Raw genomic sequence first — 15,483 nt, 5'->3', positions numbered from 1 at the left:
CCCTTGTCACTTCCCCATAACCTTCATTTCTCTTTTCCCACAGGGAAACATGCGGTCAGCCTCCTGCCCTTGCTGCCCCATGCCAGAGGGACGTGCTAGCTGGATGGGGAGAGCTGCTGTGGGAAAGGCTTATGCAGAGCCCCATTTAGCTTCAAAACGCCTTACTGCCAGCTCACTTCCCCTGCCTAACTCCACTATCTATAGCTTTCAAATGCCTCCCCTTCGTAATCACACCTCCTACTATTCGGAAGACTATTTTGTGGGAACGCTGAACATATTTGTTGGCTCACTGGCCCCTAGCACACTGACTGCTCATTCAATAACATTCACACAAGACTGGAAAAGACTTGTCATCCTCTTACTATCTGGCACTCCGTTACTAGCTTACTACTGTTTCCCTCTGCACTACAGGTCCAAATTGGATGTCAGACACAGAAAAATGCCAGCAAAAGCTCCAGTTCACAGTCAGGAACCAGTCACCGGACGCAGTCCAAAACCAGACACACACTGGCACATTACCATTAACACAGGGTTTGCCATCAGTAAGCCCTTTGCCATTCATCTTTTTGTCAGCGAGGACCGGGAAAAATGGGGTTATTGCAATACTTTTAAATATTTGCAGTGTGCTAACATCCTATAGTGATGGCATTAGTCAAAAACTCAGGCAGACACTAGGACAAACAGATTCTCCTGCTTCTGTAGTCAGGTCTTCTCAAGAGCAAATTCCCACGGAGATCACACAACCTATAGTGTAATTGTTTCCTGGTTGTCTGAATATTCAGGCAAGGAAGGAAGGGATTAGGTCCTTAAATCTGCCTGCTCACTAGCCAGCCTGCCAAGCACATCCACTACCCAGCCCCATTCTTCCCATTCTGCGACTGACTGACTTTCCTAGACTCAACACAGCCACATCAAATACACCTGGGGCATTCCTGCCAGTGGCTGAATTGTCAGCTAAAATAATCACCTGGCTGTCACCAAGAGCAACACAGGTAGGGCAAAGGGGAACGACCCACTACGCATGCTTTCAGTCGATATGGTAAACAGCTGACATATGGTAATTTTAAAGGGGTTGACATGCTGCAGCAATTATAAAAAGGCTGACACTCAGCTGAAAGAGCTGACAGTTAGAAGTTATGCCCTGGCACAAAGAGAAAAATATGAAAGCGAAATGTGACCGAACTGTTGTCTTGCATGCTTATATTTTGTTGACAGATGTATTTGTAGGTATGAGAATTCAGCCCTTTCTTAAGAGTGTCACCATCGGCTGCTGATAAAAAAGCAACCTGAATCAATTACAGATGTGTTACTCTTCAAACTGATGCTCCTGCAAGAGTGAGGGACAAAGCATTCTGCTCTTATAAATATGTTGTGCAGATTAAGGCTCTAGTATCAATAGCAATGTTTGACATTGCTAAGCATCCCTTCTACGTGGAAAAGAGACTACTTGAAATTTGAAATATTGCATTATAATGAAATACCTCTTTAAAAGTATCACCCTAGGAAAATGCAAGTTTGCTGACGGTTTCAACTTTAAAATATATGTTCCTTTTAAGGTGCTTCAAACCATTGTTCAGCTATTGCACTAGCACTTTATATGAACTATCTACTAGCAAAAATAGATTCAGGTTAGATATCACATCTCCAGCACACTCGTTTTACTGAGCCCTAAGACTGTTTTTGATATAGTAGGAAACACAATTTTACACTGCTGAAATATTTTACTTAGTGCTAGATGAACATATAAGTATACAGGTTTCATTGTAGCAGCAATGTTTAAATACATATAGAGAGATGGTTCTTCCCCTTCAAAAGCTCAAAATTGCAAGATCTGATCCTGCAAGCGTGCACACCTGACTGTGGGACTGCAGTGAGTAATTTAATTTACAGTCATTTTATACAATTGTCAAGTAATTCATATCAACTTTTGGAGTTTGAGTGCATCTGAAAACTGTGCAGATGCGGTTTCATTTTAAAAAGCATCAAAGCATTTTCCGGCACAGAATCATACAAGAAGGAAGTGGAAGATCTACAGCATTCTCCTACTCCAAGGCAGGATAATTCCTAATCCCAAACAAAATCTCATCAAGCCAGTTTCTGTCTTTTGGGCGGAACAGAGTAAGATTTGGACTATACATGTTCAGTAAAATTGTTATTTTAACAAACTTTAAACCCGCAGATTTATTTCAATCTGTGACCTGTCCATGTCCCTTCCTTTTGTTCCAAAGGTGAAAATTACTCCCAAAATTATACTGGGCAAAACAGTTCTCTTACAACCTTGAAGAGCTTAATGCATAGAAGTGAGTTTCAATTTTCCATTCATGCTATAGCATGTCTTTCTCCTACATGTGTAAATGGAAGAATCCTTTAAACTGCTAGAGCACTGACAATGCATATCTGACTACCTCATCTGAGTCTACTAATCCACCTTCCTTTGGATTATTTTTAACAATGTGTACCTCCCCACTCCCTCCTGCACAGTTTCAACTCATAACAAGTTTTACTTGGTCATAAATCATTTCAAGAAGGTAAAACATAACATGCCTCCGAAAAAGTGGTGAGCTTCCTTTGCCAGTAGGATAAAAAATTTGTTCTTAGCCTACTATGAAGTGAAAAAATTAGATCTCAGCTTTAAAAATGTTGTTAGCATATTAGAAACACTTTTGCAAACCCTGTGTTTTTTAAATTTATTAACTTACTAGTCCTTTTGACCCTTGCACATCTGGGCTGATGTTAAAGTGCTAAAGCTGCTGTCAGAGAGATACACTAATACTCATGTCAGGGTGCGGTCTCTGTCCTCTGTTCCTGAGTCCATAGTGGCACTGCCAGCTGGCACTGGTTTGGAAGGAGATCAGGAAAGGGGACTGTAAGAGACTACAGATCAGAGGTGACACTTTGTCCCCCACTATGGCAGTATTGCACTGGCATCTGGTACCACCTGGACAGAGTACCCGAAGTTTTTTACCTATGCTGAATGTGCCCCCAGACACTTCAGATCAAGCAGTGGCCTACCATACAAGCAGGTCTCATTCCCTCACGCTTGCTAACAAGTGCAAAGATCTTCCTCTTGCTAACAGAGGAAGATGAATAAACTGCCTTGTTCTTCTTCTCTTTAACTTTGCACTTAAAATTTATCACTAGATCCCATTGCTGCGTTTATGTATTTTCTATTGTTTTGGCTTTTAAATGTGAGTTTTATGATTCTTGCCTAACTATTGCATATACGCTTTCCCCCCATTATTTTATCCATCATTATAATACAACAAATCTTGGTTGGAAGCAGAACTTAGTATTATCTGCCTTTACTCTGTACGATACACCTACTTCTGTTTGTGTGCTGCGTACCTTGGTGCACAGTGCATTTCTGTACTTACCATTTGGCACCTCACCTTTTAAATTCTCTGCAGTGATCTCCACACCACCTTTCGGTGGTCCTGACCCTGACTGCTGAAGTACTCCTCCTCAGTCTTCTGAGTAGCTGTGACAGTCTCTGACGCAGCATTAGAAGGGAACCCATGATATATGACAATGCAAGGACCACACTGAATGCTGAGTTTATTGGTACCACAGAACTGTGTGTCAACAGGTGCAACTGCTCTGACCTTAAAAATGGCAAAAGTTCTACCTACCTATGGCAGATTCATCTATAATTTTCCTTTGTGTGAGAAACAAGTCACCTGTATCAGCAAATAAGAGACTAACGCTTTAGGCACCTGTTGATTATTGCATCACTGTGTCTTCCTGCTCCTAATCCTTAATAATAACATACAGTACATAATACATAAGCACCTGTTATCTATGGTTATCTAATTTTAATGGCTCTGGTCTCTTTCAGTTATTACCCCCAGATGAGGATGTACGACTAAGAGGTGTCATGATATGATCATAGGTACCATGCACAAACACTTGTGAAACGCAGACTGGCATTGCAGAATGGCATCTTTTCGTGGGCTTTGCTTGTACCTGCAGATGACATGGGCGTTATGGATAGTTCTGAGCTACCAGGAATAAAGTCACAGTCTATGGGATAGTGTGATCTAACAGATCGCCTAGTGTGAGGATATAAGTCTAACTCTAAAACAATAGCAGTTAGGTATAATTGTGACTGCATTACTCGACCAGTTAGTAAGAAAGACTTAGTAACTGTTCTGCACACAACAGCATGCAAAAGGATATGACTACGAAACACGGCCTAAAGAGAGAAAGTTGGCGAGTCTTACCAACAGGCAGAACACGCACAGTGGAGACCAGACCAGACAAAGAAGCCAGAGCCTTGTTCCTGCCCGGAGCAACAATTCCCAGCACTAGGTGATTCCAGTTCTGATGTAGATCTGGCTGATTACCTCATGACAGTCCTGTGGTATGACCCTTCTTGTAAAGGTTCCCTGAGCCACATTGACCTTGATCAACTCTGACTCTCCAGCCTCCACATAGCTTCTCTTAGAATTGATTCATCATTTATTAATCTTCTGCACAGGGTGTGTCCTCTTGACAAGTTCAATAAGTGGCACATTCAGTCTCCATTTTAAGGTCTAACAAGACTATGCTTTACTTAAGACCACAACAGCAGGTGACAGTAAGCTTCCACCACATTAGCCACCTCCCTGTGGGAGCCACATAAAGTCAGGTTCAGGATGAATGTCCAACCCTTTGTTACTGCCTTGCTCCTCTTGGTCTCTTGAAAACCTGTTGGTTTTTCCTTCCCATTAAGCTTTCTGGTTTCCTCCCTTCTTCCACTGGAAACATATTCGTGGCCTCCTCCAAACTTAAGTGTTTAAAACAAAAATTTCCCTAAATGCACAACAGGCACACTTTAACTGCACACACTTAAGTGACTACAGAACATCTGTGGATGTCTGTCTTTGAGGTCATGCCAGCAAGCTCACCCTTTCCCTGCATCCATCTTAACAGCCATCTGATAATGGCATGTCATTTCCTGTGTCACACTGCGAGTGCATGGATGTAAATGATAGTGTGGATGGTCACCTCTCTACTTAAGGCAGAGGTCAGTTTTATCACTTGGAAATTTCAGCATGTCTCCCTGACACAGTAAAGTTGAAACATGCTTCCAGTTATAAATCAGTTCAAACAGACGCACGCACACACTTCTTGTTCTCTAAAAGTGGACTGATCTTCCTGAAATCACTTACTAGATCAGGGAAAATTTAGTCTAAGAGCACATCATATGAGAGTCATGGGAGAAATGAGACAGGACAAAAAATGGGGATTGTTTCACTTCTAAGATCTTTAGGGATATCCTTTCTAGCCTGTCATATCTCAAACCCAACTAACCTAAATATTATTGTATCTATTGGCTTTGGCAAGGACTCGCCGTTGCCTTTTATTAGATATGAAGCAATAGGTGGGAGAGAGTGAGCCAATTAATTATTAAAAGTGGCTTTCACATAATTTGAAAGTCTGCATGTCCTCAAAGCACACTCAATAAAATTAATAAGGCTAACCAGGGCACTGTATAATGCCTGTGAAGCCTAGATGGGCATTTTGCAAACTCTGCGAGATTCTGTTGTGTGCTTCCTTAACTCCACATGGACCCAATACACATTTCATAAAGTTCTTTCGTCTCAAAATACGAACCTTACAAACTCCTTACTTCCAGTTCTACTCAAAAGTTGCTGTTTTCAATTAGCTTTCCAGCAAGGATTCCCTCTTTGCCCTCCGTGCCACTCCCTTTCACTCTCAATTCACCTTAAGAGCAGAAGTTATTACCATCTTACCCCCACATGCTCACCTGCCCGTCTGTGAGGACTTGCAGTTATCCTTCCTGAGTTATGTCTGATTCACATGGTAACTGCCTCAAGGCAATAACATACTTTTGTTGAATTCTCAGCAAAGCACAATGCATATTTACTATTCTATAGTTAATATCAAATCACTACTAAATATAACAGCTACTAAAATTATCTTTGATAGATATTAGCTCTTTCACTCCCTTTTCACAAAGACTTATCTTGAGCATGTAAGTTTGGATCCAAAAAGAGATTTTCGGCTATGGGCTCCTGAAAATTAGTATAGACTCAGTAATAACCTTAGTGAGACAACCATCATTAGTTGGTATTGAAGAACAAGTGTCAGTGGTGCTTGAAGCACTTGTTGAAATCAATTAACACAGACCCTATGCTAACAGAACAGGCATAGGTTCCATACCATTTTATTTTTATTCTCCAGGCAATGGTAACAATCCTTTGTAGATGGTCTAGAACTAAATGGGGAAATACTCATTTTATTCCCCTACAGTATTTTCAGTCGTCGATCACATTATCACTTTGAACAACTTGTGCAGAACATCTTTTTGGAAAGAATAAACTATCAATCTATAGGCCAAGGTGTTCAATGGAATGAACTCAGAAGCCCGAGAACATTAAGTATATTAACCAAGCTTTGGGGCTTGAGTCTGTAATTTTTATTCACCCAACACTTGGTTTTCAGTCAAGAAAACTATTTCTATTCTGGTTCTATAACAAGATTGGTCCTCACTTAATAGAACGTATAATGAAAATAATAGCTGTATTTAAACACATGGCAGAAGCCATTAGGCTTGGAAGAATTAGTCTTTTTCTAGTAAACCATGGCTGTCTAACAAATTTTATACATGACTGTCCCTGTCCATACTATGAGCCAAATTGTGTCTTGTTTTATCCCAGTTAAGATGCACTGGTTACTATACTTCGTTAAAGAATTCATATTCCCCTTATAGCTCAGAATGCAATGTGGGGAAATGAAACAAAACAGAAGTTTTCATTATAGACAGAGGAGAATGCCAAAGCCATGGAGAAAGGATGAGGAGTGAGGAAGGAAAAAAATTACTGTAGAATACTTATGATCTCTAATATCTTTCAGATCTGTCCTTTTTTCGTCTACATGTTTAAATACCACATTAGAACCTGACTGAGGCCCTACTTTTATGGAAATTATCATCAGTACTCCTGTTGCCATTTTTCCTATTTACAGCTGCAGTCCCATTTTCTTTACTATTTGGGTATTTTCTGACACAGGTTGTTAGAAACTAATAACTCTACTGAGACTGTGCAACTTTTTATACCCTTACTGGATAATTACTACTGACAGCTAGTCAGTACAGAAATCCACCTAGTACAAGCTGCTGGGAAATAATCCCAGTCACTATGTGAGCGGCATGGCTACAGCTAGGCAGAGAACCAAATATGGAACCAAACAAAAACTGAATCACTTCACACATGAGTAACTATACTTGCCTCTTAGCTCCGAGCAATTAAGTAAACCTTAACCTCAGTATAGTAAGAATTACTGTGCCGTAAGGATGTAGTATGACACAGTAAGCTTTTATCGCAGATAGAGATGGTCTAAAAACACTGTGAACATCTAGCAAAACACTGGGAATAGCATGCAACAACATGGGTATTGTTCTTTTCTAGCTTCATTGATTATCCATTGTTTGAAGCCTCAGATTCGTTACAAGCTGGCACTCAACCCTTGGACAGGAATTCCTGTGAATACTGGGCTTTTGAGAACAAGCTCTGCATAAGTGGGAAGGATATGCCATGCATTGGCCAAGCTCTGGGCTGTCATGTGCAGTCCTGAATAGGACTTCTTTCCAGCCTCAGCACACAGGCACGAACACATACCGCTACATCTGAGTCAAGGCAATGTCCCAACCGCTCAAGAGGAGATAACAATGCCCTTTTCAGTGCCGCATCTTCCTCCAAGTTAGGAATCCGCACAACCCTTCTGCAGCCAAGATGAATTTGACTTTAGCCAGTGAGCCAGTTCTGTGTCTTCTGCATACAAAATTTGTGGTTGTGTTTGCGATGACTCAAGAGGGTTGTTTAGCTCCCACCCATGATGTTCATTGTTTATGTCCCTGGATTTGTTACCTAATCAACTACATATGCACTTAATTTCACTTTGTAATAACTCTAAGTAGTACTTACTTTTCATGAAATCTCTGCATTACAATGAATATTTCTACGTTTACCCCAGGAACCATTCAGAGTGTGAACAGTTTTTCAAGCTTCATCCACTTATTGATCAGTTGGTTGAAAAATTTAAGCAGCTGTTTGTTCTTTGCCAAAACATTTCTCATGCAATTTATTTAAGGGGAGAACTATTTTAAATAGTGTATTCTTCTTTCAGAAGTCTCAGTATTGTGTAAGATTTTAAAGAATCATTCATATGCGCTATCATGTATGTTGTTTTAGTACAGACACAGGCGAAACACAGAAGTCAGTTCCTCCTTCTCCAACTTTATGCTTTAACTCTAACAAAAAAACAGTGCTAGACCTCATTCTCCACATTCCAGATTCTCAATATGCCACCTGAAAATAAACCCATTTTAAATGTGTATTTGCTCTACTTAAGGTAAGATTCTTTCCCACATCAGTAAAAGGAATTCTCAGAATAATGAGATAAAAAGTAATTTTGGAGCTAGGAAAATTATGAAGCCTGATTCCCAATATCTCTTCTCCTTATGGATTCTCTGATGTCTAATAAAATATGAGTTTACCAGTCTTACCTCAGTTGAGGTACTAACCGTTTCTCTCTTTCTCTCTGTTCTTCTCATCTGCTTTATTTTGTAATAAAGGCACAATCCTAGGTTCATCTAAGGATTCTCTCACTAGAAGGCAAGAGAAGCGTGAGAGGCAGAGTACATCAAATGCATGGAAACGCAGAAGTAGACCTGCCTGCAAAGTAAGGCTTTCAGTTCACAGTGAATTTCGTCTTTTTGATTTTTTTTAATCTGATTTTTTTTTCATTCTCCTCAAAGTAGATGGCCCCTGGGCCTCGCTCACCAGAACAGGTTAATGGCATGGTTAATAGCTTTGCTGCCCACAGCAGCTATAGAAAGGACCAAAGCCTCCCTTCCACAGGCACCCACCAGGCACTGTGGCTCTGGGCAGCCGTTCCAGGTAGACGGGTCTGGGAGCCTCCTCATGCTGCCATGAATTAGAGCCTGGCCTAGATCTGTGACCGGGGAGTGTGCAGGACAAACATCTGAATATGAGGGACTCAGCATGTCCTGGGTCTGTGGCTTTGGGACACACTCACCACCCAGACAGCCACCAGGCTGTGGGAACTCTGGAAGAACAAGGTGCTAGCACAGAATAAGCTTTTTTTCTCACCATTTCATCAGAAAGACACTGAACTATGCAGATCAATACCAATATCATGATGGCCCACAGCGTAGTAAGGGGCAGCTTAAGAGTGAAGAATAGGTGCTTAAAAGTGGACCTGAAAATGACAGACTTGATGTTGCTGGGCTGAGGAATGATTTTTGAAACATTCTTAGCACTAATTTAGAGGAAGACCCATTATTCTCCAGATCCGTCCACACTTAAAAGATACACTGGAGTTTCTGTCTGACACCAAACTCTTAGAATAGCAACAGCCACAAATAAAATTTTCTGCCATCTCTGTGCGGCTAAGAATTTGTCCATCCAGGCAGACAATGGCCTGACCTTGACTACTCATGCCTGCATTACATCTTGGCAGGACCACAGACCATGATACACCTGGCAAAAAGCCTTCAGTACTTGGAAACTCCAGCTCATACAAAGTGTTGCATTTTATATGATTATCAGGAGAAGCTGCTATTATCAGCACCTGGTAGTGTTGTCTATCTCTGCTTTCTTTGTCCCACACACTCCAGACTTGTTCCCCTTATCCACTGATGATTTCAGTTTCAGCTTTTGGGTCTTAACTTCAAGTTGCTCAATGGGCTGGGCCCAGGTTATCTGAAAAAAACACCTAAACCTCCAGGAAAAAGACAGTGGTTGACAACTACTCTCCTGTGCACAGTAGAACTCCCTAAGGTAAGATAAGCACACCTGACCTGAGACTGGGGTGATCCACCCCCAAAAAGAAACTTCCCATCATCTGTTTCAAGCATAAACTGCATTTCTTAGGCCTTCTCTTCTCTAAATGTAAACATATAGTAACATATGGCTTTTCAAACCAAACAAAACTACATACATAAGAGAAATTATTAAAAAAGAATTGCCCCTGAAGAGTCTTCCACTCTTCCTGACCTACCAATTGTGGAGGATGAGTGAACAACTACTGTATTGTTGATAGCAGTAGTCCTGTAAATACACTAGCGGAAAGCTTTCAGAGACTGCTGATTAGATCAGGTCACGTGTACAGCAGAACAGAATTCCCAAGTTAATACCAAGTGCCTTTCCCCAAAGCACTCAGCTTTTCCCCTCTAGAAGCTCACACCTGGGTACCACTCTCACACAGCTATATCACAGGCGAGAATTCTGGGAAAAGACATACAAATAAGCCCACAAACCACTTCAGAACTCTTGTATCAAACACTGGCAAATTGTTTTTGAACCAGAATACAATGTACCCAGCCCAGATAGGCTTGCTTTTGCTGTAACCTTAGTGTGCTCATTTCCATGTAAATACACAGAAAGTTCTTCACCTTGGAGCTGTTTCACAGGGGGGTTTGTTTCTGGAACGTATGTATAAAGTGAAAGCTCTAGGTGTGCTTGTAAATCATTTGTGCTAAATGATTTGTGCAAACCTCAGACATACAGAGGTTTTCCTCAGTGGAAAACAAAATAAAATGTTCTTCTTTGGGTATGCAACATTACATTACCAAATCCGTAGCTAGGACCAACTTTTGGAGGACCTGGGGGCTACACAGTACTGCATATGGAAACAGCATAACACGCTGGATGTAGCTAAGGGCTTGAAAGTCCTAACTCAGGGTATCAACCCAGGAAAACTCTGGTCGTGATGTTAGCTGTGACAGATGTCACCCATAGTCACCAATCTGCAAAGGAATTGTGGAGCTGCCTTCAGCTCTCAAAGTGCTCCCTACACCAATCCTTGCCAAGATGCTATCACTCCAATATAAGCTGGAAAGAATCCTTGGTAAAATTTATGGGCCTGTACCCCCTTGCACCAAATCATGGAGTGGCAAGATGGTGTGACGGCTCACCCACACAATCTGTGACAGGCTTCAGCTGCACCTCCAGCCAGGAATAAACAGCCAGGATTGCATGTTGTTCTCTCCCCGAGTCACCCATTTTGCCATACTGGAGAATGTCAACACGCTGCTGTATATAGGGTTAGACCTACACATCTTCAACTAAAATAACAGAAAACATTGTAGGAGTGTTGAAAAAATATTTTCTGATGTGCTTTGCTTTAAGAGAAACAATAGTATCCATAGAGAGTCAAACATTTTCTAAATCTTACACACTACTATTTATGCTTAATTTTCTCCCATCTAAATGGCAACTATTCTTTAAAGCACCAAGTACTTAATAAATTATACATTCAATCTTCATAATTTCTCTTCTCATACATTGGTCAGAGATGGTTTCAACACAGAAAGATATATGGGAGGTAACCTAGGTCTTCTTCCAACAAAGCACTTAAGCATACACTTCAGCACGTCAGCATCCCAGCTGACGACACTATATTTCAAGTTAGGCGTGTTTCACAATTTTATTGAAGTTCAAAAAGAGAACATACAGCAGAAAAAAACTCCAACATCCATGTAATTGACACTATGTTAGTACCTTCTACTGAAATTCCATAGAATTAAGAAAATACCTTCTTTGGTAAATTCAGCAATGTTCCTTTTGGAGGCAGTGGCAAAAAATAGCTTTATTAGAGTGTGAATTTGACACAGCTCCATTTAGATGGAAGCAAAGCTTTTTACCTCCAGTGGAAATGGAGCTCAATGATAAAATACAAGACTTTTTATAATTGAAGCATGATCCCAAAAAGCAAGTCCTGAGAGTGTAATCATAAGATGTTGTAAAATCTTAATATTTACTTATACAAAAGTATACATGTGTCAGAATATCAGGTTCCAATGTCCTTTGCAATTTCCACATAGAGTGCTTACACTTCTAGGATGTATCAGTGTGCCTCTGACATTTGTTTAAGGGTCAAATAAACAATGGTACTGTTATTTCAATCCATTTAGAAAGTTCTTAGATGATGTTTCAAGCAATACTTGGGTTTTGCTTTGTGGTTGGAATGTTTTTTTCACAATAGTGTTGGATTTTACTATTGCTTTAACGGGTTTTCCCCTTCTCATCACATTTCTGGTCCCACTATTTTACCAGATATCTGAAATACTTCTGCACTAATAAAAAGTACTGGTTGTCCTGGGACAGCATCCAGAAAAGATACATACATTTAAGGAGGTTTGAAATATCACAGCACTTCCCAAAAATACAAGCTAGTCATTGCAACCACCTTGGCAATGGCAAGTCTGGAAAAGCTGATAGCGGATTTAAAAAAAGGAATATATCACAGTACTGTAACATGGTTACAACTAGGACAAAAAAAAGGTAGTACTTTTTTCTCTATGTCCAGAAAATGCTGTCAAATACAGAATAAAACAGTGCAATAGTGAGTTACCTAAACACATTAATTAGCCACACCATAGAGAATCAGGCCTTGTCTAGTATTGGTTCACCTTCAGTCATACCTCGTTTGCCTTCCTCATGTCTACGACTGGTACAACATTAGACAAACTGTGTGGCAGATCAGAAACTAACTATTGAGCATGGATTTCTGCTGATGGCAGGGTTTTTAAACACTCAATGCACTGGTACAACCAAGTCATGTGTAAATGGCAACCTTGGCTCCACATTTTAATTATTTTGAAATAAAAGCAATTTAAGTTCCAGTAACATGATGCAAGGAAAGGGATCCTAGAAACAATCATACACACGCAAATAATTTAGCTATGTACAGTAACATGCAGTCACGACAGAATGAAATATTCATAAACTCAAGGGAAATGAAATTCTGTGTTCCTCTATCACAAAATATAAACCACCAGTTATAATTTTAAAAATAAAGCCCAGGTATACACCTTATTAAGTCGTACAGGCCCTGTTCAAATAATCAGTTATTGATACTCTCTTTTAATTAAAAAAATAGCACAGATTTTACCAAACAGTAACAAACCTAAAAGTACACGAGGTAAATACTACAAACCCGGGGTCTCCAGTTAGAGATACCATTTTTTCAAAATACCTTGTATTTCTTATGGTAATTGCAACTCTAGTCATGCAAATACATGGTGTGACATAGTTGTTGCATTCATTTATTGCATTGCTGGTTTACATTCCTTCATTGTCCTACTGTTCTCTTACACATTTCTAACAAAACCAAACTATAGCACAACTAGTTGAAGAAACACAGCTCAAATCCAGTACATGGCAACATTTCTTTTTTTTCATTTAGGCTAGGATCATAATCCATTTTGGGCTATCTGTCCATTCAGAGAATTACTCGGATTTCAATAAAATAGAAACGGATGTGTTTTACGGTCTATCAGACGCGGATCACTCCCTGCAACAATCACCATATTACGACGAAACTTACACATTTATCAGTCTCTGCCTACTACAGACCTACAGACACAGCAGAATTCATCGGTTTCAGTTTGGTAAAGCCATGCCGAGAAAAATGAATGGAAATGAAGACAGTGCCCGCAGACAAAAGCACTGATCAATGCACTCCGCTGACATTATCTTAATGGCAACCTTTTTCCATCGCATCCTCCCTACTTTCCGATTCTTCCAGCAGCAGACATATCCGCACTAAAGGATGCGATCTGACCCATTTCTCGTTGAACTCCCGTCACCCACAGGTTTTCACTCGGCAGCGAGCAGCCGTCCCCCGGTCCACAATGACACAGCAGGGCTGGAGGGACACAGCGCCCGGGCTCCATCCCCCAGGTCACTCGCCCCTCGCCGCTGGGTGAAAACCGAGGCGCGGGAAGGGGAGCGGCGGCCCTGCCGGCACCGGCCCCTCCGAAGTGAGGTAAACTTTCGCGGCGGCACCTGGGCCGCCGCCCGCCGCGCCGCTCCCGCAGGGCGGGCGGAACAATGCCCGGCGCCCCGGGCCCCGCGGCGGCCCCGCGCCTCCCCGCCCCGCCGCCCCCGTGTCCTCAGACAACCTCCGCCGCCGGCCCCCCGCCTCCCGCCGCCGCCGCCGCGCTGACAAAGGGCGGCGCGGGGTTGCCCGCGGCGGCGCGGCCGCGGCCGGGCGGGAGCGGAGCGGGCCAGCCGCCCCCGCCCCGCCGAGCGCGGCCCCGGGCAGCCGGCCCCTCCGGCGGGCGCGGCGCCCGGCCGGCCGGCGGCGGAGCGGAGCGGAACGGACATACCTTTTTGTCCTCTTTCTCGCTGCCGTGCCTCCGCTCCGGGTGGCCGCTGTCGGCGGCGGGGGCCGGGTCGGCGGGCTGCCCATCGCGGTGGTGCGGGCGCTGGTGCGGGCAGCCGCCAGACCCCGCCGCCGGGGGGATGGGCTCCGGGCACGGAGAAACTCCCTTAACATCCATCTCCATCTTCCAGTTCACTGTATTGCGAGACAAAAGCAGGCAAACACTTTCCACCACCCCGCGTCTTTCTTGTGCTTTCCTTTCTCCCTCTTTTCTTTTTCTTCCTTCTTTCTTTCCTTTTTTTCCCCCCTTCCTTCCTTCCTTTCTTCCTTTTTTCCCCCCTCAGGAGGCCGTGACACGCATGGCTCTGGCCGCCGCTGCTGCACCGATCCGGCGGCTGCAATTCTCCCCTATATCCTCCAGACTTTTGTATCCAGCGTGTGTGTGTGTAAGAGTGAGTGTGTGTGTGTTTGTGCGTGTGTGCGTGTGCGCCCGTGTCCTTGGTACGATGGCCTTCAATCGCCCCGAAACAGCAAACGCTAACTAAGCAGATCTCTCGCCACGGAGATCAACTCCCGGCCCCGGTCTAATTGTGGTGGTTATTTACTTTACGCTATCTATGTCCCAGGCCCGGACAAGCCCTCCTGGCTGCAGCCCTTTGAACAAAGTTAACTGGAGGGAGCCGAGCCCGGGGAGGGGGTGGGGGCGAGGGGAAACCACCGGGGTTTAACACGGGGGAACTGACAATAACCCGGTAATGTCAAGTAAAAGTTAAACCTCCCCCTTCCTCCCCTCCCCCTCCCCTCTCCACATCCCAGGCAAGCGCAATACAGCAAAGCAAAACGAGCGATTTCAGACCTGTGCAAGGTGCTGGTGGCGAGAAGAGACGAGCATTTACCCGATTGTTGCTTTTATTTTATTTTCCCCTCGCCTCCCCCCCAGCACCACCCGCTATTGCAAATGTGGGCTCCTTGATGTTAATCTTCTCTCCGTGGTCTGAGTGTATGCGTGTGACTGGAGCTCCCTCTCTCTCAGGCTGCCAGCGCCACGCAGCATTGCACAAGGAGAACTGGAGTAAGGAGAAAAACAAGAGCAAATCCAGGCTGGAAATCTAAATCAGTACCAGCCACCGGCTCTCCGATTTTATCAACACAAATACAAGAAGAGAAAGGGGAAAAAATTGTGTGTAAGCTGCTAAATCAGTTGTGACTGCAGTGCACACAGGATTATTTTATTCCTTGTGTTAGCTTTCCTCTCAGACTGAAGTTAGACATGGTAGGGAAAAATGCAATCTCATTAAGAGTGTTTTATATCAAAACAAGAATTTCCTTAGCGGCACCAGAGCCAAG

The 15,483-nt window shown here is 42.9% G+C and overlaps 1 protein-coding gene across 5 annotated transcripts in view; it reads right to left on the bottom strand.

The window, feature by feature from the left end:
- RBMS3 (RNA binding motif single stranded interacting protein 3) overlaps nt 1-15,132 on the bottom strand; it is a 716,669-nt gene extending 701,537 nt beyond the window's left edge. For 3 of the 5 annotated variants that reach the window (XM_074575087.1, XM_074575089.1, XM_074575090.1), the window contains exon 1: nt 14,141-14,845. In XM_074575087.1, the coding sequence (XP_074431188.1) occupies nt 14,141-14,320 (180 nt within the window). In that variant the 5' untranslated portion in view covers nt 14,321-14,845. Of the gene's footprint in view, nt 1-14,140; nt 14,846-14,992 lie in introns of those variants that run through there. The other 2 variants (XM_074575088.1, XM_074575091.1) reach the window with 2 other exon arrangements.
- Nucleotides 15,133-15,483: the final 351 nt, after the last annotated feature.

Source organism: Larus michahellis, chromosome 2, assembly GCF_964199755.1.
Source record: "Larus michahellis chromosome 2, bLarMic1.1, whole genome shotgun sequence".
NCBI lineage: Eukaryota > Metazoa > Chordata > Aves > Charadriiformes > Laridae > Larus > Larus michahellis.
The sequence above is the reverse complement of the archived record's forward strand: the minus strand, read 5'-3'. Positions and strand labels throughout refer to the sequence as shown.